The sequence below is a fragment of the Choloepus didactylus genome, chromosome X (genome assembly GCF_015220235.1).
Source record: "Choloepus didactylus isolate mChoDid1 chromosome X, mChoDid1.pri, whole genome shotgun sequence".
Classification (NCBI taxonomy): Eukaryota; Metazoa; Chordata; class Mammalia; order Pilosa; family Megalonychidae; genus Choloepus; species Choloepus didactylus.
Genome location: NC_051334.1, coordinates 14,422,109 through 14,446,234, shown reverse-complemented (window position 1 = coordinate 14,446,234; position 24,126 = coordinate 14,422,109). Strand labels below are relative to the sequence as shown.

At 42.6% G+C, this 24,126-nt stretch overlaps 1 protein-coding gene and 1 pseudogene across 1 annotated transcript in view; one reads left to right on the top strand and one right to left on the bottom strand.

Moving 5' to 3' along the window:
- Positions 1-21,607, bottom strand: part of LOC119523330 (ralBP1-associated Eps domain-containing protein 2-like) — a 237,802-nt gene extending 216,195 nt beyond the window's left edge. The window contains exons 1-2 of the mRNA XM_037822099.1: positions 21,461-21,607; positions 470-1,087 (exon numbers count right to left, since the gene is read on the bottom strand). Coding sequence (XP_037678027.1) covers positions 470-1,087; positions 21,461-21,607 — 765 coding nt within the window. The remainder of the gene's footprint in view (positions 1-469; positions 1,088-21,460) is intronic.
- A 346-nt stretch (positions 21,608-21,953) lies between these two features.
- On the top strand, positions 21,954-23,573 carry LOC119523329 (annotated as a pseudogene).
- Positions 23,574-24,126: the final 553 nt, after the last annotated feature.

Sequence of the window (24,126 nt, the reverse complement as noted above, 5' to 3'; positions counted from 1 at the left end):
TAGAGAGGGCCATATTCAGTCCTGGACCCCCCGGCCCTGCAGACCCAGACACACACAAGCTTCAAGTTCAAATCCCAACGAGGCACCCGAGCGCCCACACCTTCCCACCCACCCGGGAGGAGGCCGAATAAGGGCGCGGGAGGAGCAGGAACAACGAGCAGAGGTTAAACCAGACACCCGCCAAAACAAACAGCACTTCCAAAGCAGGGCAAACTTTGGGGTCTGGGCGGCTGCAGAGCGCCCAGAAATGGCCGGAGACGGGGGGAGGGGTGTCGAACGGCGCGCCCCGGAGCAGGCTGGCGGTCCCCTGGGACACAAGGGCGTCGCCGCCCTCCCCGGCTGCGGAGCCCCCTCTCCCCTGCCTGGCCAGGCCTCAGGGTCCCCGGGGGCAGCCCTGGCGCCCCGCCCCCACACCCTCAGAGACACCGGCCACCCCAACCCGCGAGGGGCAGGGGCCGCGGGGACCTACCTGGTGCAGCGTCTCGGCGGGCAGCTGCGACGCCCGGAACAGGTCGGCCACGGGGCCGGCGGCCGCGGTGGCCGCGCCAGGGTCAGTTCTGGCGGCCTCTAGGGGCCCCTGGCCCCCGCCCGCGGCGCCGGCGCAGCGCGCGAAGAGCTCGGAGTAGCACTGCTGCTCGCCCTCACTCAGCAGCAGCGGCGGCCCCGAGCCGCAGCCCCCGCCCGCCGCCGCCGCTGCCGCCTCCATGGGCCTGGAAGGGAGCCCGCCGTACCCGTCCCGGCGCGGGCCGCCGCCGCCGCCACCGCCGCCACCGCCACCGCTGCCGCCGCCCCCACGCCCCACGCCCCGCAACTGCCGCGCGGCCGCTTCCTCCCGGCGCGCGCCGGCCCCGCCCCCGGGCTTGAATGTTGTGCCTCCGCCGCACGGCACATGGAGACAGGCGCGGCGCCGGCCAATTGCAGCCTGGGACCGCGGGCAGGCCCCGCCCCCCGGCCCCGCCCCGCCTGGACGCCGCGCAGGTAACTCACCCCGCCTGCCGCCCGCCTCGCCGCCAGTCACCTGCTGGAGGGCGGGGCCCGGGGCCCGGACGCGCCCACCCTGCGGGAGGAGCGTCTTTGTCTCTCCTCCCTGGCGGCCAAAAGGGACATCTGGGAGAAGGGGCTTTGTGGGGAGCGGGGAAGGCTGGGTTTTCTCCCGAGGAAGGTGGAGCAGGTGTTGGTGCCCACGCTACACCCTGCCCTTCCCAGAAAAGGGATGTGGCATGGGAAATTGGGTTCCTCTCTTTCCGGAGCAGTACCGCCTACGTCCATAGAAACTGAAGGACAAAGATCCCCATAGAACGAAGTCCCAGGGACTCCCCAGAGCGTTCAGGGTGGCGACCAGGTTAGGCCACTTTCTCAGGCATGGCGCACTCAACCCTGGGATTGAGCCCTAATAAAGAATAACATCGGTTACTGTTAAATACTAGAGTCTTCGCAGTTTGTTTGTTTGTTTTTAAAGCTCCTTTTGGAGACATTTGGTCCAACGCCTCGTTTTACATGTGAAGAAACTGTGTGGTTTCATTTCCATCACCATTCATCCAACACTGGTTGAGCTCTGCTGTGTAGCAGGTGTAGATGCTAGGGCCTGAAAACACAGACCTCGGTAAGAGAGTCCTCATCCCCCCACAAAAGGATTACTTCTTTTGGTGGGAAAACAGGGGTGTGTAAAAAAAAAAAAAAAGAAAAACTACAAAAGTTGTACAGGTTCACACCAAAAGTCAAGACTAGAACTCACATCTTTAGACTTTGTCCATGCCCCTCCCCCTCCCCCCATTCTAAAGCATGCCCGCAATTTTTCAAATGTATTTGCTCTACCCTCTGTCCCTGTGACTAGTGCTCTAGCGACTTTTAACAGAAAGTCCAGAGAAGAAGCCACTGGAAGAAAGATACCCTGCCACATCACTGGAAATTCCATCATTAGGATTGCATAATTGCATCTCTTTTCCTAAAGTTCTCATTTAAAACACCAATGTTACTGCACAAATATATCCAGTAAGCCTAGCTGGAAACACCCAAAGGGGTAAGAATCAGTCCAGGGTTAAGCACTAATAAAGACAACCCGTTTCCAAATTTACTTTAGTAAAGAGGTATATAAAGCTTTCACCCAAAATAGCTTCATTTTAAGTAAAAACCACAAACAAACAAAAATATATCAAGAAATACCACTAATGATAACAAATATACCTTGGTATCATGGCCAACTAAGGTAAGGAGCAAGGACAGGAGAGAAGAGAAGAAAAAAATATCAGGAGATAGTAAAGAGGAAAAAGGGAAAAGGAGCAGGGGAAGAGAATACAGAAGAAAGAAAAATAAAAATTGTCAATCTCATAAGTGATGGTCAGGATAATGTTTTCCTTTTGGAATCTGGAGAAATGAAATAGAGAAGAGAATTCATTCCAAAAGCAGGAAGTTCTCATCTCTTAACTAAGATGTTCCTTACACCACATTTTCTTTCAGACCTGCCAAGAGAGAACTAAGACAACAGTAGGCTTGGGGAGAAGGGGTTGGAAAGGGTGGGTAAGTTTGAAGCAGCAAAGGCTGACTTCTCTTGGGAAATTCCATTTCAAAATCTCACTGACTTTGGATTTTCCACAACTGTAATTCCTTTTCATATCACCAAAATTTGAAATATAAATCAATATTCAAGATCATTGTTCTGGTTTGCTAAAACTGTCAGAATGCAATACATCAGAAATGGACTGGCTTTTGTAAAGGGGATTTATTAGGTCACAAATTTACAGTTCTAAGGCCATGAAAATGTCCCAATTAAGGTATCAACAGGACAATACCTTCTCTGAAGAAAGGCCTATGGCATCTGGGGTTCCTCTGTCACATGGTGTGCCGGTTTGAATGTATTGTGTCCCCCAAATGCCATTATCTTTGTGGTCTTGTGTGGGGCAGACGTTTTTGGTGCTGGTTAGATTTGTTGGAATGTGCCCCACTCAGCTGTGGGAGATGATTCTGATGAGATGTTCCCATGGAGGCGTGGCCCCACCCATTCGGGGTGGGACTTGATCGGTGGAGCTATATAAATGAGCTGACTCAGGGGGAGGGAACGGAGTGCAGCTGGGAGTGATGTTTTGCAGAGGAGCAAGCTTGCTAGAGAGGAACGTCCTGGGAGAAAGCCGTTTTGAGGCCGGAGCTTTGGAGCAGACGCCAGCTGCCTTCCCAGCTAACAGAGGTTTTCCGGACGCCATTGGCCATCTTCCGGTGAAGGTACCCGATTGCTGAGGTGTTACCTTGGACGCTTTGTGGCCTTAAGACTGTAACTGTGTAGTGAAATAAACCCCCATTTTATAAAAGCCTATCCATCTCTGGTGTTTTGCATTCAGCAGCATTAGCAAACTAGGACACATGGGAAGGCACATGGTGACGTCTGCTGGTCCTTCTTCTTCTGGGTTCTGATTCCAAAATGGCTTTCTCCAAAACATCTCTGGGCTTCTGTCTCTCTTAGCTTCTCTCAGCAATCTGCTTGTTTCTCTCAGGGTGTTTCTGTCTAAGCATCTCTCTTAGCTTCTCCCGGCTCCCGTGGGTCTTCCTTGCTTCTCCCAGGGGCAAACTCTGGATTACATATGTTTGCTTCTCTCTTAGCATAGCATCTCCAAACGTCTTTCTGTCTGCATCTCCAAGTGTCTGGGTCTGTGTTGGCTCTGAGCTCTCTCTCTCCCTGAGTTCTCTTAAGGACTTCAGTAAACTAATTAAGACACACCTTGAATGGGTGGGGTCACACCTCCATGGAAATAATCTAATCAAAAGGTCCCACCCACAATTGGGTGGGTCACATCTACATGGAAACAACCTAATCAAAAGATCCCACGCACAGTAAGTTTGCACCCACAAGATTGGATTAAAAGAGCATGGCTTTCCTGAGGCATATAAGTTTCAAACCAGCAAAAACATCCTAGCTCCTTAAGTGTCTACACTGGAGTCAGAAAAATTCAAAGCCAGGAGACAAAGTGTGCTATCTTCCTACCTTTCCAATTGTACTCAGGCTTCCCTGAGAATGGCTCACCATTCTAACAAAGGTCAGAAAGGGACCCACTTTCCGTGAAAAACACCAAACCCTTCTTTCCCCAGTGACATATGGGGAAGGAAATATGAGGTAATAGCAATGTCTATCATTCATATAATGATTTGTGGCTTTTCAAAGCACTTTCATACACATTATCTTATTGAAGCCTCACTGTAATTCTGTGAGGGAGATTGGGGAAACACTTTCATCTCCACTTGGCAGATGAGAAAATGGATGCAGACATGGTGTGATTTGTCCAACTGAGTCCTAGATTTGGAGCTAATCTTCATTACTCAACTCAGTTTAATAAATTTGGCAGATAGTTATTAAGTACCAGATACTGCAGAGATGGGCAGCAGGTGCCAGGTCTGTGCCTATCAACCCAGCACTCAGATAATCAACACTTCTTGGTTGAACAGGAAATAGTAGTGGAACATTGTGAGGGGTTAAAAAGAAAAAAAGGTACAAGATGCGTTGCTCTCAAGGAGCCTGCAGCCTCACTGCAGAAGACAAAACTAACACAAGAAAATAAAAACAAACAATAAAAGACAATATATAATTAAGTGCTAAATTGTGTACCCCGGGCTAAGTGCTCTGGGAGTTTAGAGAAGAGAGAAATCCCTGAGCCAAGAGCTCAACCAGGAAGGCTTGACGAAGGGATCTGAGATGGAGGTTGAGCCATGGGTGGGACTGGGGAGAGAAAAGGACAGGACAGAGATGGGGGGATCATGGGACAGGGAGGGGCCCCAGAGACTTGGTGCCAAGGAAGGGTGAATGGACAGGCAGCAGGGTTCTGGGATGCCAGAGTGAAGGCTGCTCAACAAAGGATGTGAGACACAACCAGAAGCACTCAAACAGCAGGCATTTTTAAGCCCAGGACACAGAAGGAAGGGAAATGGCATGTAAAAAATATTTTAATATATAAGGAATGCCCAGTACTGTTCCTTATTTCTACATGTTCTTCAACCGAAGAAATAGCTATCAAACTTCAAAATAAACAAAGAATGTAGAAACTAGAAACACATCCCTTCAGGCTGACAGTAAACAAAAACCTTTTAGAAGGGTATCCGTTTTGTGGTTCTAAACTTATACACTTGTTCTGGCTTCATCGCTGCCAGGAAAGCCAGAAGGATAATGGTTTCAGAAATAACCATGAGATAGTCTTTAATTATGCTTTTTTTCCTTTTCAATCCAGCATCAGGGCCCCACATGAACATGGCAGCTTACCTTAGCCAACTCAGCACACGATGCTGCTTCCTCACAGGGAAGAGAATTCTATAGCAGGGGTCGACAAACCAGGGCCCGTGGGTCAAAGTCAGCCCGGCACCTTATTTTTGTACACCTGGCAAGCGAAGAATGGTTTTAACATTTTTTTAATGGTTGGGGAAAAAAACAGTGCTTTCTGTAAACATTATACAAAATTCACGTTTCAGTGTCCATAAATAAAGTTGTACCAGAACTCAGCCATGCCCATTCATTTCTGCATCACTTATGGCTGGTTTGGCACTACAATGGCAATATTGAGCCTTTGGGACCACATGACCTGTGAATCCTAAAATATTTTACTCTCTGGCCTTTCACAGAAAAAGTTTGCCCACTCCTGTTCTACAATATGAAGACCTAACATTTTCCTATACCTACAGCTGTTTTACAGGGCCCCTGGTGGAGGGCTGGCGGCATAGAGACATCCATTCGGTTGCCCTGGGCTTCAGAATCTTCATGAGTAACATACTGTGGATTGTACCTCAGAAATTGGTGTACTTTAAAAAATGCTTAAGGGACTGACCAATGTAAACACTCAATGATCACCTGTTCAGGTGAGTGTGTGTGTGTGTGTATGTGTGCATGAGCGCCCGTGTTCACTAGAAGTGAAGCCAAGTAGATCTTTAACAGTGTGAGAGGGAATCCTCCCCTGGGCACGTCTGTCATGAGGGTTTCCCCTCTCCTCCCTAGGAGGGAATATTGATGAGCACTGGCATTTCTTCGAGCTCCCTCATTTTCCTTCTCCAAGGAAGGAGAAGTGAGGGGAGGGAGAAGAAACCCCTCATTCCTGGTCAGTGTCTCTATCCCTCTTATCTCACTTGGCTCCTTGTCTCTCTAAGTCTCTGCCTGTCTCTGTCTCTCTTTCTGTCCCTTCCCCTCAGTCTGTCTGTCTGTCTCTCTCTCCCCATCTCCACACCCACTCCCCATGAATCTGCTGCCCTCAGGCCTGCCTCCTTCTGTTCCTACCTGCAGGGCTTGGTGGGTATGAGACAGCTATTTCCTTGCAGCAGCCCAGGTAGGGATCTATTTTGTAGACTCTCTCTCAGGTGGGGAAGGAAGGGGTTGGGGGAGTAACTGGGAGCCTGATTATGTCCACAGACCCAATCTGCATCTCCAATCCAATTCTCACAACAATGAGGCTGATGCGGCCCGCGTGAACCTCACTCAGTTCTGAATGTGTAGAGAAAGAGAGCGGTTAGATTTCTTGGGCCCCCATGTGTTCTACAAATTACTAACGACAATGAACTCTTACCAGTTACTACTGTTGCCCATAAAACCAGGTTTGGAAGTTGATTGGTGAAATCACACCCTGCACCTTCTGTGTGTGTGTCTATGTGTATGTGTGTGATAACGTGCCCACTCCCTATACCAACTCCATCCTGTGAAGCAAAAGCTTAACAAATTCCGAAGGTGGCTGCTCTCAAGCAACAGCTCGTTCCCCACAGCCCTGCTGCTCTCTTCTGTAAGTACCCAAAGGTTCGCCTCGATCCACAGAATCGAGGCTTTGGTAGCCCTGGGAATGACTGAGCAGAAACATTACAAGTTTTCTATGCACTAAGCTGGAAAGGTAGAATAAAGATGAGGGAAAATGAAAGAGAAGAGAAATCTTTCTCAATTTATTCAGTCTACTGCAACACATTCAAATTACTGGCAGCAATTTTCTCAGAAATACCTAGTGGAGTTTTGCTGTTTTCCAGCTTTGGGGATAATAGCCTACTGAATTTGCACTGATGGAGTTTGAGATGATAGGGAGCATATAAGCAGTGGAGCCGTGACTTGGCTATTAGTAGCTGTTATGTGGAATCAGGATAAAGCTACTTACCTGGTGTCCTTGTGCAGAAGAGTCACAGGCTGGGTAACAGAGGCTCTGTAAGTTACTGTTCAACAAGATTTTCATATAGTGTTGTTGGTGCTTTCTGTTCCACCTTGAAAACCTTTGTAAGCCACACGTGGTTGTTTGAAGCTGTATCTACCCCAGAAAAACATGTTCTTAAACTTAATCCCTTCCAGTGGGTGTGAACCCACTGTAAGTAGGACTTTTTGATGAGGTTACTTCAGCTAAGGTGTGGCCCACCTCAATCGGGATAGGACTTAATCCTATTACTGGAATCCTTCATAAGCAGAATGAAATTATAGATGGAGAGAGAAAGCCACAGAGGGGGCAGCCAGAAGATGAACGTCAACAGAACCCAGAAGAGAAGGGAGAGACCATAGATGCCACCGTGTGCCTTGCCATGCAACAAGCTAAGGACCAAGGATCACCAGGAGATAGCTCCAGAATGCCACAGTCTTCAGGGAGAATGCATCACCTTGAGGACACTTTGATTTGGACTTCTGTCCTAGCCTCAAAACTGTGAGCTAATAAATTCTCATTTTTTAAGCCAAAAACAAAAGTTTTCTATGCACTGGTACAGTCCAATAGTTGTGTCAGACAAACCAGAGTCAAAAGTTCTCACTACTTGTTAACAATAGCGAGCTGTCTAAGCTTGAGAAATCACCTCCCTGGCTTTTGGATAATTTTGGATAATTTTCCCAGACATATGTTTACATAGTCTTTTTTTAACCACCCTTAATACTCAAATGTACTATCAGTGCTTTTACTTATTTTTTAAAGGAATAAGAAAAAAAGTCTTACTGTAGTTATTCAGCACTTCACTCATGTCAGGGTTGGGCAAGGTTATTGTCGATTAAATTGATAGAATTCTGCAAATCAAATTTTAAGAAACTGTTAGTGTTTGTGAACAACAGAGGTTTGCTAAATGAGTCAGGGTAGGCTAGCTGCTGTAACAACCAACCCAGAAAACCTCAGGGGCTTAACATAATAATGATTTCTTTCATGCTCCTGTCACAGAACAACAAGGGGCTGTGGAGGGGAGCAGTTCTCTTCATGTTCATTCAGGGCCACTGTCTAGTAGCTCCTCCATCCCCTAGGGCCTCAAAGTCCTCCACTAGATCCTCCACATCTAGAAGTTACAAAAAGAAAGAGGGAGCAGAGCTGGAAAGAAAGAGAGCAGGGAAGATTGCTTGTGCAGTGGGTCTGATGGGCCAGGCCTAGAGGTGGCCCATGACCACTTCTGCCTGCTTTCCATTGGTTAAAACTGAGTCATATGGCCACACTGAACTGCAAGGGAGGCTGGGAAATGTAGTCAATCCATGTACCCAGAAAGGAGAAATGGGTTTGGGGAATATCTGGCCAGACTCGGCCATAATTATCATGCAAAAATTACAGAGCTAGAGAAGATACTGTTGGTTCACTGCCAAAATTGCCTTCCGCAGGCGATGCAACCCATGGGTGAATGTTATCTGCTAAAAGCTCACAGCTGCTCCCTTCTTTGGAGAATTGCCCTCAGCCAAACTGGGGCCACTTCAGGGTGGTTATATCTCCAAGACCCCCACCCTCCATCCCCACCCCAAGTTGCAGCCCACAGCCAATGACCGACGGGCATAGAGGTATAAAAGGCCAGCCCCTCACCTCAAGATGGGACCAACTCTGTGGAACAATTGATGCTCCAGAGTCTTCCCCTCCCATGGAATCAGGCTGAAGCTCGTCTCTAGCTGAGACCACATCTTTCCTTGGCTCCTCCTGCCACCCTCAGCCGCCACCTCCTGAGAGCTGTCCCTGTATGAAGCACTTGCACAAGAATCCCCATCTCCGTTTCTGCTCATAGAAAGCCCACCCAAAACCAGGGTTTTACATCATAGAGTGACATCTCCCAGAAAAAAGCATGCATGGCACCAGTCAATCTGTAAATATTTAAGTGCTCTCAGTAGAGTATATAGAAGTCTTATATAAACTGTGTATATACACAAAGACCACTTGCCCAGCACTGCAAGCTGAATCCTTTTAATGGCGAATATAGACTGTGGTCTCATTCTTCATTTTTGTTTCCTGCCCTTTTCCACTTTACCCAAAGTCAAGGTTTAACCAAAGTTAAATCCAACACAAGTAGGATTTGATTCTCAGCCTTGCAAGGCCAGAAATGGGCATATCACAACCTACAAGAGACTGCTGACTGATAAATTACAATTTATGATTGTGTTATGATTAACTGATTGACATTGACAGTGATACCTGTTTTGTGAAACATAACTCTCTTGTGCCCACAGCATCCCGCTTCCGGATGCACGCGTTCTCACTGGAGATGAATTTTTAATAAGAAAACTGCTTCTTAAAGATAGAATCACAGAAACCAACAAAGTAACTAAATAAAGACAACAAGCCTCAAATATCCTTTTTCACAGTCAAGGATATTTCCAAGTTGCTTTTTTTTTTCCAAGTCACTTTTTTGAGGGCAAGGAGCATGATTGATCATCTGATGCTCAATAAACGATTGTTAGTCTAAATCAAGGAGAAAATCAGAATTACCTGGACGTGGACATGGTTAGAAACACAGTGGCAAAGTATCTTTCCAAGATTTTCTTTCATTAGAGGCTATGTTTACTTTTGCCACTAAATTCCCTCCTAGTTTAAACCTACCTTCTTGGCCTGATCTCATTCTCATACCTGTCTTACTTTACATTTTTACTCATTTCTTTAAATGAAGAAATTCTCTCCTCAAGGAGTTCCAGCCAGTCACTAAAAACTGAAATTTTAGTTTAGCTGCTTCTGGATGACTTCTAAGCAGGTACTATAAGTTTCCAAAATAACCATGTAAATTTGATTATATATTGGAAATGTTCCTCGCTATCTCTACTCTCATTTACAGATTATATCAAAATCTGGTGGAAAAGATTGATTTTACATTTAGGCAGCTGTCCAGGCAGTGTTATTTCAAGGTGCCTAAGATACGGACTTGCATTGGTTATCTGTTGCTGCTTAAAGAATTCCTTCAAAATGTAGCAGCTTAAAACAACAACCATTTATTATCTTACAGTTTCTGTGGATCAGGAATCCAGAAGAGGTTAAGCTGGGTGGTTCCAGCTCAGCTGCAGTCAAACTGTCTGTCAGCCAAGGCTGCACTCATCTGAAGGCTTGACTGGGGTTGGAGACAGCTCACTCACATGGCTGTTGGCAGGAGGCCTCAGTTTCTCCTTAGGGAGGCCTCTCCGTAAGGATGCCTGAGTGACCCCAGAGTTAGTGATCCAAGAGAACACTTCTGCAGCCATACTGTCCTTTATGACTTAGTCTTAGAAGTGATACACCATTACTTCCACCATATTCTAGTCATTAGAAACAAATGGCTAAGTCCAGCTCACATTCAAAGGGAGGGGAATTAAGCTCAACTTCTTGAAGGGAATGTCAAAGAATTTATGGACACATTTTAAACTACCACAGGTATTTTCACAGAATTGGTAATTAACTTTTCTCTTGTTCCTTAACGAGTCCCTCTCGAATTTGCAAACTGCTTTTTAATATGATTTTGAGTCTACACTGATGCCAATCTGTTTATAACCTCAGAATAAGAACAGATACGATTTTTAAGTCTCAGCCATTATTTTATTTTATTAATAACTTTGTTTGCAATAATTTCAGACTAATTGAAAAGTTGTAAAAAAAAAATACAAAAAATTCCTAGATATATTTTGCCCAGATTCCTCAAATGTTACCACAGTTGTTGCATCATTCTCTCTCTCTTTCTCTGCATATATATTCTTTCTGAATCATTTGAAAGTTGCAAACATAATGCTCAGTGTACATTTCCTAAAAACAAGGATATTCTCTTATATAACCACTACACACACCAAAATCTACAAACTTTATTCAACTTTCATCAAGTGTCCCACTGAGGACCTTTATAGTAAAAGGAAAAAGCTTTTTTTTCTGGTCCAGGATCACATGTTACATGCAGTTATCTCCTCTCCTTAGTCTCCTTTAATCTGGAGCAGTTCCTCAATCTTTCTTTGTCTTTCATGACCCTGACATTTATTACATAGAATGTATCTCTAATTGAGGAGCAAACAGTGTTCAAATTGCTTACAAATCAGCATCTTCATTCCTATGAAGCTTTGTAAATCTTTCTGAAAAGTACATATGAATAAGCACTGCTAGATATTGTGGAGTCTGTCAACTACTTGTGAGTCCACTGATTATTTTGAGAATTGCTAAATAAAGGACAGTGATCAAACAGTGATCTTGCCTTCCTTATCTAACTTTACAACTGAGTAGATGACGTGGGTTTCTCTTGATAGAAGTGTTTCAGCAAATAAATTCAGAAGGAATAACAGAATTAAAATACCACCGTTTTATAACCCCAAAGAATAAAAAGATCCAAGCACTGATCATCAATGGCTGATTAACGTAAAAAAAGAGTCAGATATTATATGCCTCTGCTTAGACATGCCCAACACTACCTATGAAATATAATTGCAAAAGCAAACAAATAAACCTGGATTTCATCAGGTGTCTCCAAATCAGCACTGTCCAACGGAAACATAGCTCAAGGCACAAATGCAAGCAACATATGTAAATTTTAATCTTTTGGCAGTCATATTTTGAAAAGTAAAAATTAACAGATGAACTTAATTATTATAACGTATTTTATAAAACCCAATATCTCCAAAACATTATCATGTCAACATGGAATAAATTAAAAAAAAGTATTACAATCACATTATTTTTTGGTACTAAGTCTTTGAAATCTGGTGTGAATTTCACACTTACAGGACATCTCATTTTGGACTAGTCACATCTCAAGTGCTCAATCACCACTTGTGACTATGATCACTGCAATGGACAGTGCTGCTCCAGACAGAACTACCAGTTTGCAGGAAATACAGAAGATGTAGGGACATGCTAAACACCAGCATGAAGAAATAAACAGCAAAGCCAGGCAGTGGAGTTCTCTACAGAACAAGCAATCTGATTTCATCAACAAATAAACTGCAAGCGGGAGGGGGAATGGGGGGTGGTGGAAAGAGAGACCTTGACATTAAAAAAGACTTAAGGTATGAGAAATGAAACAAAATAAAGTTTCAGTGGCTGAGAGATTCCAAATGGAGTCGAAAGGTCACTCTGGTGGGCATTCTTATGCAATATATGGAGAACCCTTTTTAGGTTTTAATGTATTGGAATAGCTAGAAGTAAATACCTGAAACTACCAAACTCCAGCCCAGTAGCCTTGACTCTTGAAGACCCTTGTATAGCAATGTAGCTTACAAGGGGTGACAGTGTGATTGTGAAAACCTTGTGGATCGCATTCCCTTTATCTAGTGTATGGATGGATGAGTAGAAAAATGGGGACAAAAACTAAATGAAAAATAAGGTAGGACTGGGGGGGATGATTTGGGTGTTCTTTTTTACTTTTATTTTTTATTCTTATTCTGATTCTTTCTGATGTAAGGAAAATGTTCAAAAATAGACTGGGGTGATGAATGCATAATTATATGATGGTACTGTGAACAGCTGATTGTACAGCATGGATGATTGTATGGTATGTGACTAAATTTCAATAAAACTGAATTTAATTAAAAGAAATTAAAAAATTTTAAAACACAGTCTGTCAACCATGAAGGAAATTTGAACATGGATTGAGTATTCAATGATGTTAAAGGATTACTGTTTATGTTTAAAGTGTGATGACAGCATAGTGTTTACGAAAAAAAAAACGTGTAATTTAGGGATGCATTCTTAATTATTTACAGGTGAACTACCATGATAATTTGAATTTGCATTGGAGTCCACAGGCACAAAAGAAAAAGCGGGGAAGGGGTAGTTTGAAACACAATTTGGAAAATGTTGACAATTGTGTAAGCTGAGCAATGGGCACAAGGGGGTGTATTATATCAATTTGTCAAATTGTTTGTTTGTAATTTTCCATAATAAAAAGTTATTACATATGTCAACCACTTATCAGCAACCCCTTTGCAGTCCCATTTATTCATTCCAATATGTAAGCCCTCACCTGGACTCCTGTATGTAAGTGGTTTTGAAATTTAACATTGAACAGAAACTGAAATAAAATAACAATATTAGGTCACACCTTTCTCTTTGAAAATAGTGAAATATCTGGCAACTGCTCAGTTTTCTGTGTTTTCTTTTTTGTGTGTGTGCATTCAAATTCAGTCCATCTGGCTGGCAATGCCTGCTTTCCTTTTGAAATGGAAGGAATAGAAGGGTATGTTCATTTTGAAGAGGATGTTTGTTTCACCTGTGTTGTATTATTTTCACAAGAATCCAACCCTTAACTGCAATGGGGGGGGCAGGAACAGGAGCACCCACTACTAAGCAGAAGTTTTGCTTTGTTTTAAGCTTCAGAATCTCTCAGGGACTATGTGTTTGCAAATCGTTCCCATATTACTACGAATGCCAACTTAGTAACCATGAAAATAATAACACTGGATTAAAAACACAAAAGAGTTGATCAACTCTGTAATTTTTTCCATTGTGGAATCAGAGTACTGTACTTGCATTGATAGGAAAGGCCTTAATGTACGCTGGGGCTTTAATCTGAGCCTCTATAGCAGAAAAATTGGAAATATTTTTGAGTTCATGAAACTTGTTCTCAATTTTGACTTAACCAGCTGTTTCATTTAAGCCATCAGAGATTTTTTTAAAGAGCCCTATTTTTTCTGGAACCAACTCCTGCCTAACAATGCCTCAACAGACATCTAATCCTTTAGGAAAGCAACTTTTACAAGCCTCTTATGTCCTCAGGGATTGTTTTTAACAATTGCCTTAAAATGAATATTCAACCAAGATGATGTGAGTACACTGAATACATAGCATGACCCAATAGGATGTCTATAATCAAAAAGAGAGACAAGCCTAGGCGAGACTGTAGAGAAATTGGAACCTCATACACAGCTGATGGGTATGAAAAATAGTGCAGTTGCTGTGGAAAACAGCCTGGAAGTTCCTCAAAATGTTAAACATAGAGTTGCCATATGACCCAGCAATTCTACCCCTCGGTATACACCCAAGAGAAATGAAAATATGTCCACAAAAAAACTGGTACAAGAATGTTCATAGCAGCATTATTCACAAAAGCCAAAACAACCCAAATGCACATGAATGTGGATGAACAAAATGTGGTCTATCCATACAATGGAATATTATGCAGCCATTAACAAAGAACGAAGCACTGATACATGCAACAACATGGAGGAACCTTGAAGACATTATGCTAAGTGAAAGAAACCAGACACTAAAGCTATACATTATATGAGTCTATTTATATAAGATGTCCAGAACAGGCAAATCTATAGAAACAGAAAGTAAATTAGTGTTTTCCAGGGATTGGGGGAGGGGAGAAAGGAGACTGACTGCTAATGGGTACAGGGTTTCTTTTGGGGGTGATGAAAATATTCTGGAATTAGATAAAAGTGAAGGTTGCATAACCTTGTGAATATCCTAAAAATCACTGAATTGTACAATTTTAAAGGGTAAATTTTATGGTAGTGAATTAGGTTTCAATAAAAAACATTGTTTTACTACATAGCATGTCACTACCATATCCCTATTTACTTGCGAAATCAAATGAGGAACACTGTGTACTGCGTAAGATATCATCTTGTGCCTCTCCTCTTCCTAAGTCATGCTTGGAATTTAATTCTCCAGACTATACCAGTCTACACTGATCCAAACAGGCAACACTTCATACTGGGTGTCACACCACTCTTCTGCCACTTTATTACATTGTTCAAATGCCATGATCACCCTGGACTATTTCAATTAAAAGCAAACATAAAAACTCTGCACTGAGAGCTGATAGAATTGAACCTTCTCAGATGGTGCCTTTGCTAAATCTTGCCTCTCCCTGTCTTTTTCTTACCCTAGATCAGGGTCCCCAACAGAATTCTGTAGCTCCAGAGAGCAGGACCACATGAGGAAGCTCCATCTATATGCCAAGTTGAGGAAGGCAGTTCTCAGTTCTCCAACCTTTTCCCAGGCTTTCTGAAAGTCATTTCTCTTTCCTTCCCTGATGGAAAAACAGTTTAATAACTCAGTTGTGTCTCACTTGACACAGTAGATATATTTTGGATATGTTTCTGAAAATGTCTTATAAACTAGATTCTTATAAGGATACGAGAAATTTGAACAAATTTAGGACATGCTTAAAAATAAATCTAATCATGAATCATTCTATTAAATGACTAATTATCCCTATTCCTTCATTGAGTCAGCCTTTATTTTCATAAATCTAAAGCACAGTAGACATGCAAGAACTTCCTGAACCCAGAAAATGGTTAGGTTCACAGCCTCAATAATAAAACTTATTTATTTATTTTAGCAAATTACAAAACTATACATCAAAAAATTACTAAGTTAGTCAAGTGATGTTACCAATATGGCAAAGTAAGATGCTCCAGGGTTCTGTCCTCCCAAAAAAGTTTTAAATAACAAGCAAAAACAGGCAGAACCATCTTTCTCAGAGCTCTCAAAAAGTTAAAGGGTTGCAGTAACTGGGCAAGCACTGAATCAAGAAAAAGGCAACTTAAAAATGCTCCTGGAATTCAAGTAAATCTCAGTCATAATGGACTTAACAAGCTTACAGAACAGACACTTCAGTGACTACATTCCAGAAATAACACATTAAAATATTAAAACATCCAATGTGCAACAAAATACTACAAGGCATGCAAAGAAACAGGAAACTATGGCCCACACAAAGGAGCAAGATGAAGCATCACAAACCATCAATGAGGAAGACCAGACCTTGGACACACTAGACAAAGACTTTCTAAAAATTGTCTTAAATATGCTCAAAGAGCTAAAGGAAAACATGGACAAGGAACTAAAGGAAATCAGGAAAACAATAGATAAACAAAAAAATTTCAATAAAGAGGCAAATCATAAGAAAGGAACCAAACAGAAATATTGGAGCTTAAGACCATAGTACATGAAATTAAAAATTCCCTAGAGGGGTGTTTTGGTTTGCTAAAGCTGTTGGAATGCAATATACCAGAAATGGGTTGGGTTTTTCAATGGGGTATTATTAGGTGGCAAATTTACAGTTCTAAGGTCATGAAAATGTCCAAATTAAGGCATCAAGAGGAAGATACCTTCTTTGAGGAAAGGCTGCTGGCATCTGGGGTTCCTCTGTCACATGGGATGGCACATGGTGACATCTACTGGTCCTTCTCTCCTGGGCCCTGGTATCAAAATGGCTCTCTCAGTTTCTGTAGGTCCTTCTTGCTTCTCCTGGGACATTTTCTTTCTAAGCTCTCTCTCTCCGTGAACTCTCTTAAAGGACTCTAGTAAAGGATTAAGACCCACCCTGAATGGTCTGGGTCACATCTCTATGGAAACAACCTAATCAAAAGGTCCCATCCAACAATAGGTCTGCACCCACAAGAATGGATTAAAAGAACATGGCATTTTCTGGGGTACATAACAGTTCCAAACCAATGCAAGGGGTTCAACAGCAGATTAGACCTGGCAAAAGAAAGAATCACTGAACTTTAAGACAAGACAACTGAAATCATCCATTCTGAGGAGAGAAAGTAAAAAGAATGAAGAAAAATGAGCAGAGTCCAAGGAGACCTGTGGGACACCATCAAGCATAACAATATACACATTGTAGGAATCTCAGAAGGGGAATAAAGAAAGAAAGGCTGAAATAATAAGAAAAAAACGGCTGGAAACAACTCAAATTTAACAAAAGATGTGAAAATACACAACTGAGACATTCAATGAACTCCAAACAAGATAAACCCAAAGAGACCCATACCAAGACACATTGTAATCACACTATCAAATGCCAAAGATAAAGAGAGAATCCTGGCCACAAGAGAGAAGCAGTGCATCATGTACAAGGGAGCCTCAATAAGATTAAGTGTTGAATTCTCATCAGGAACTACGGAGGCAAGAAGAAGGTGGTAAAGTGTTGAAAGAAAAAACTTGCCAACCAAGGATTCTATACCTGGCAAAATTTTCTTTCAAAAATGAGGGAGAAAACCATAGGCCTGTACAACACAAACAGTGAACCCTAATATAAATTATGGACTATGATTAATAGTACAATTATAACAACATTCTTTCATCAATGATAACAAAGGTATTACACTCACACAAGGTGTTAATAGTGGGGGGTATGTGGGAGCTCTGTATTTTCTGCATGATTTTTCTGTAAACCCACAACTTTTCTAATAAAAAAATATTTAAAAATAAGGGAGAGATTAAGACATTCCCAGATAAACAAAAGTTTAGGAGATCTGTCACCACTAGACTGGTCCTACAAGACATACTAAAGGGAGTTCTTCAGGTTGAACTGAAAGGACACTAGACAGCAGATCAAAGCTGCGCAAAGAAATAAAGATCTTCGGTAAAGGTAATGATATGGGTAAATAAAAGTGCCACCACTATTGTATTTCTGGTTTGTATCTCCACATTTTACTTCTTACCAAGATTACTGAATAAGGCTAACTCTAGGAGACTTTGCTTTATTTTTTCTTTTCTTTTTGTTTCAACTAAATGAAAATTCTGCCTGAAATCAGCTCATATAAGAATGAGGCAAGATATAAATATGTAGAGTAACTAAATTTTAAAAAATAATTGTCTTGGCACACACCAATTTTTACTTACTAAAACTTTTTCTTTAACACACTTCTCAATGTGCCTGTGGACAGTGCACATTTTGATAACTCATGCTATTAATGCAAATGGTTCTCCCTCCTACTGTCATGGCTTTTCTGTCCACAACCAACAAGTATCCTCCAGGAAATATTGGCCAAGTGTGGTCTCAGACTACTGGAGATGCCTGGAGTCCCCAAAAGGAGTCAACACACAGGTCAGGAGTCTCAGAGAAAAATGGAAACAATAGTGTCCATATACATTTCATAAATTTGAAATGTAAGATAAATTATGATTTTCATAGAAACTTCATATGTTCTCAATTATCATTACAATTCTAAAGTTTACTCATTCACCATGAAGACTCAGTTTGTCAGTTCCTTTCAGCTAACAGTTACTAGGGTGCATTTTATCTCAGCTGATGTATATTTATGTCATTTATATATTATTATTTATGCTTGTCCAGTTTGCATTTTCCATTGTAACCATGGTGCTTCATTATATTCCCATATTGTAAAAATGGACCAGCAGTCCATTGAAGCATAACACTAGTTAAGAAAAAGTTATCTAAATACTGCAATGCAGAATAACTTCATATAGGTAAATAATACATAAGACATCAATGTGAATATAGAATATGACTTTGTATTGCTGAGACAAGAAAATTTGTAAGGGTGACAGGCAGACCAAAAAGAATAAGAATAAGAAATACAATAATTACATGAAAATTGGATTCTATTTGACTCTAATCTCCTGTGATTTGCCTGTCATGAAACTGTCCAATAGTGACAGAAAGCCATGGAAGCCTTTGAATACTTTTCAAACAAAGCATAATGACCTCTCTGGTGAACCAACTGAAATTTTCCAGAATAAGCTAAAAATTGTACTTTCCGGGATTCTAAAGGTTCAAGTTGTACTACTGCCAAAAAGTTTGTAAAACCCCTGAAAAAGTTAATAATGTTATGATGGGAAGGGAAATGGAATGGCCTGTTGACAAAGTTCTCTTATCAAATGATGAAATGGTATATCACCTAATGACAATGGCATCCAGTATGGACAAGCACTTATTATCATGCTTATATGAATAGATATTTCATGTTACAGTTACAATAAATTTGCTCTTGGTATTTGTGATGAGGATATATGAGAAAGAAGTGCTCAATGTTTTCTTTTGTATAACTCTAACTATCCATGTTACAAAAGTGAATTTTCATTTAGGTAAAAAAATTATTATGGGAGCCAGTATGGGTTAATACCAGCTAAGAAAGCAGTAATGCATGGCTTTGCTAGGTGAGGCAGATTGGTGGCAAGTGACAGAAAAACAATTGAAACTGCCTAAAGCCATAGAGCATTCGTTGGCTCACACAAGTGAATTCAAGCACTCAAGCAATATCATCACAAGTTATTTTGTCTCTATCACTCCTCTCTGCTTTCTGCTGTTAGCTTCATTTACAGGCTCCACAGCGTCTCCTAGTTGCTCCAATCTCATATACTCTCAGGTTCAAGTCCAACATACCACTGTTTCAATAATCCCACCTAAAGTCTACTTGAATTTCATTGGCTCAGTCTAACTGGGTCACATGGCCATCCATTAATCAATTTCTGTGGCCAAGGCATCCAAACTTTGACTGGCCACACTCAAGTCACCATCCATCCCTGGAACTGGGGATGGATTCAATTCTCTCCCAAAATGCAGGGTCTGAGATAAGAGAAGTGCTGGTCTCCACCCACCCCCCCCCAAAAAAAAAAAAAAAATCAGGGAATTATACCAAGAAAGGTTGACTGGATGGCAGGGAAGGAAGTGATAGTAGATGCCAACCATAGTGAGTGAATAATATGACAGTTTTTCCACCCTCCTTTATTCACTCCAGACAGTTGGATTTCAACAGTATGTTTCTAGATTCAACATGGAAGTATTCTGACAAAATTGCCACCACTCAATGCATGCTTCTTCAGTATGCTGTGGAAAGTAACAGGCAGCATGTATAAGATGGCTTTTTCCACCTGGAGAATATTAACTATCAAGAAAAAGATGTTTCTATCAACATGATACTGACAGTGCCTTAAAGACCATTCCTGCATATTCCACTGCTTGCTGCTTTCAAAAGAGCAATTCAGTGATGCATTGAAAACATCAGATAGTCTCAACTTATCACGTGAGGTCCAAAATATTGTGATCTCTAATGTTTAGCATAAGGTATTGGACTTTTTTAAAGAAGATTAAAGTGAGGTATAAATGGCTCAGTCACCAAGAATTTGACCCTTTCTCAACATTTGATGAATTTCTTCATTTGATGGAGAAATAAATCAATGCTGCATTATTAGGCATATTTTAAGACTACATCCAGTTCTAGTTAAACAAGGCAGACTGACCTCATACATATATATGCATGTATCTTGGGTCCCTTTTGAAACCCCACTAGAGAGACTGGAAAGGAATTTTTGAAGGCACAAACTCACAAGGAAACAGAAAGCCAAAGAGAAGATGACAGTAGATGAGCTCTGTCAGCAAAATTTTGAAAGCTGGAAATGGACGGCCAAGGGGCAAATGACATGATGAAGCAGAAAAAGCTAAGTGCCTTCAAGCTGGGAAGCCAATAAGAAGCAAGATGATTCATGCCTCAGAACCCCAGAAAGGGATAGAAATTGGAGGGAGAGGGCCCTCTGAAGGGGTACAGGGTGGAGCCAAAAACAGGAGAATTCGTAAAAATGCCTTTAAAGGAAGAGCTAGACACCAGATCCTCACCCCACTTCCACATATTCCCAAATACAGAAAGAAGGGTGTAAATTTTTTCGTTAATTCGTTGATGAGGAACCTGTAGGATAGCAAAGCTGACTGATTCAAAGAGCATTTGAGAAAGTGAAATGTATATATTCAAGCAGGATAGACATGCTGAAAAAAACTTAAGGTAAAGACAAAACTATTAATATTTTACAGGACAATAAAACTATAATCTTTTCTACTAGGCATCCCTATTGGATGAAAAAATCTACAAGTTGACAAGTACATTTACAGAGTACAAACCCTAATTAAGAGTTGTAGTAGTGTCCCGGCCCGCGGGACATTCAACGGAAGCTCCGAGTCCTGTGAGGGAGGAATGGTATGGGACAAGAGACACGAGGAATGACAGCAAGACAAAGATTCCGATCAAGCTGCAAAACTTTATTGAAGAGGCAGAGCATATATACTCTAGGAGAAGGGGAAGTGGCTAGCAAGGGCTGGTGGCGGTCTAGGATTGGTGGCTGCTGTTGCTAGGGCGGATGGCAGATGTAGGGTTAGCATTTTTGGCGCGAACTAGCACTTTTGGCGCGAACTACTTCCGTAAAGAAGGCTGAGGGTAACTTAAGCTATTGTTGTATCAGCCCTGGCGGCCATGTTGCACATCTCCGGCATAGCTGAAGGTGGACTTCATGCATGCTACCTTAATCGCCCTCTACATAGTAGTATGACAAACAAAGGTATGTTCTCCTAGAGAATAAATTAATCCTTGGGCAGGCTTCTTGGACAATCCTGCAGTATGACATCGAAAGGACATTCTTCAGTCATCCTTTTGACTTGTTTCCACATTTGGGATAATTTTTCTTAATAAGAGAAATAAGCTTCTCTTTTCAAACTCATTATTTTGATTTTTTGCTGTAACTCACAGCTGAACACACTCACAACTAATAATCCCTCTCCATCGCAGGGAACATGGCCCCAATAGCTCCTGCATTTCAAATCATAAAGCTCCTACCAAAAGTGAAGGGTTGTTCCAGGCTCTCTCTAGTCTCGTGTTTAAAGATTCTGGGGAAAGTTTCTGGCTGAGCTGGTCCAGTGCCATCTCTGCACCAACCCACTCTGGCCGGGCAGCCAAGGCTTGTAAGAACCTGGCAGCCCCCATTTCAACCCGAGGCTGGGCAAGGGGGCAGGAAGCAGATGCTGGATCATCAAAACAAAAGACAGGATCAGAGAACCAGGCTCATTCCAAGAGTCGAGGAGTCAGGACAGGAAAATGCTAGTGTTACCTAAAAATAGGATCACTAAGTTTTTGCAAAGATGAACTACTTTAATATTTCCTGAAAAATGCACAGACACACTACATTTAGGAAGGCGAACTATTTAAGGAGGTGATAAACATAAACCAGGACCTGAACAGTGAAGGGAGGGAAACAAGATGGGGAGGAATGGATCAAAGTCAAGTCGCTGGGAAAGAGACTACATCTTGGAAGGGCTGGGTTTGATAAAGGATGAATGACAGCCGCAAGTGGCTTAGCAAGATGCCAGCAGATCCTTACCTACTGCCTGGGTACTCCTGCCCTAAGAACCATAATTTGAATATTTATAAGCACACCCCATCTTACAATAGTAAGAATAATATCATCTCACATGAAATTTTAACTTGTCTGCTTTATTCACACCTTCATCTTAGAACACTGGTTATTAAAAGTAAATGTGTGAAAAATAACCTGGGATGCTCAGCTTCATTAGTCAGCTACGGGGCCAGAAGGTGCCAGGTGTGCTTTGAGATGAAAACCAATGAGGAAATCTCCATGAAGCACCTTCCATCTACAGAGCCTGACCCCCACATCATCCGCGTCGGCTGCTCCCTGGACTCCTGCAGCACCTAGCGAGGCAAAGAGCTTTTCTCCTATGGCTATGCAGGCTCTGGGAAGAAATCCACCAATAGCCAGCTTGAAGATACAGAGACAAGTTTGCAGAGAAGGACATGATTGGTTGCTTTGTGGACTTTGACCGTGGGAGTGATGTGGAACTCTCCTTTACCAAGAACGAGAAGTGGATGGGCATTGCCTTCTGAATCCACAGGGAAATCTTGGAGGGTCAGGCCCTCTACCCTCATGTTCTGGATTCGCCTTCATCCAGAACCTTCCCCTTAGTGAGCAGAACCAGGGCACCATCACACCAGAGAATGGGGCAGTGTGTGAGATTCTGTGAAGTACAACATCTTGGGTACTAGTGCCATCATGGATAAAAGGCGGGTGATGGGCCTACGCCGGCCTGGTGCCTCAACTGCCTCATCCAGGTGGCTGCCCACAAGAAATGCAGCTATGTCTTAGATCAGACACATATTTATGAGTCAGCCCAGAGATGAAAAATGAGACCATTTGAAAGCTTCCAGGGCAAAGCTATTGTAATTTGTCCCACTGGACAAGGACCTAAAAGACCAAACAATAAAGCCAACTGAAGAGGAAGGGACAGATGTCCCAGATTATGGGGTATTAGAAATGAAAGCCAACTTCACATTGCCAGACATTGGGGACTGAACTGCAGTGGGAGGAAGCAGACAAGCTGGTGAGGCAGTACAATGAGGAAGGCCGCAAGGCCCTGAAAAGCACTTTGACAACCAAGGCGGTGGTAGCTCTCAGGGCAGCAGAAATGGCAGGTTTCTAGCGCTAAGACAAGAGAGGCCCTTCCAGGGGCAACAGAGGAGGCTTTCAGAACCAACTGCGAGACAGCAGTGGAGGAGGCAACTACTGATGGGGTTCCAACTGCAGTGGGGGCAGCAGCTACAGCCAGAGACACTGGGGTAACGACAGCCGGGATAACAACTTCTGCAGCCAAGGCAGCTACAACTGGACACACACACACACACACACCACCACCACCACCCCCAGCCCCAGCAGCAGCCACTGCGCCAGCCCAGCTACAGCCCTGCCTGGGGCCGTTAGCAACAATTACAGCGACATCCCTGGCTCCAGCGCCAATACCAGCACCCCACCGTCAGCATCAGCAGCGACAGCCCTCCGCAGCCAAGCTACAGAGTTACACACACCTCTCACCTCCTCCTCCTCCTCCCTCACTCTTCCTTTTGGACCCTCTTCCTTGGTCACCTGGTGGGACCACAGTGACGGAGGGGGGAGACCCCTTCCTATCAGTCATCTCAACCTTGCCCCAACCCCTCAGCTTTCAAGACCCTCATGTGGTTTGTGGTAAATGCTTCCAGGTGCAGTTTTACTGCCTACTTTTCAGGATTAAAAAAATAATAATAATCAAAAAACTTTAAAAAAAAAAAACAACACAAGAGTTTAAAAAGCAAACTGCAGAGGGAGGAAGCAGTGACAGATTTTTTTTTTTGGTAATTATGCTTTTTTTATTTGTAGATTTTGTCAGTTTCTATTGTGGCTGATATTTCATCAAGATAACCATTTCTTTGCTGAGTTCAGGTGACCAAGGAAGAGGCATACCCTCAAAACAAAACACCCAAAAAACCACAAACTCATCTTTAACCTAACTTTTTTTAAGATGTCTCAATTCCCTGTAACTTTGCACACAAGCTTCTGTGTTACATTGAATTGTAACTACTTTTTGTATTCGGAGAGACTGTGACTATTGAAAACAAAACTACGAGATCCTACTTCACACCTACTAGGATGGCTATTATCAAAAAAACAGAAAATAACA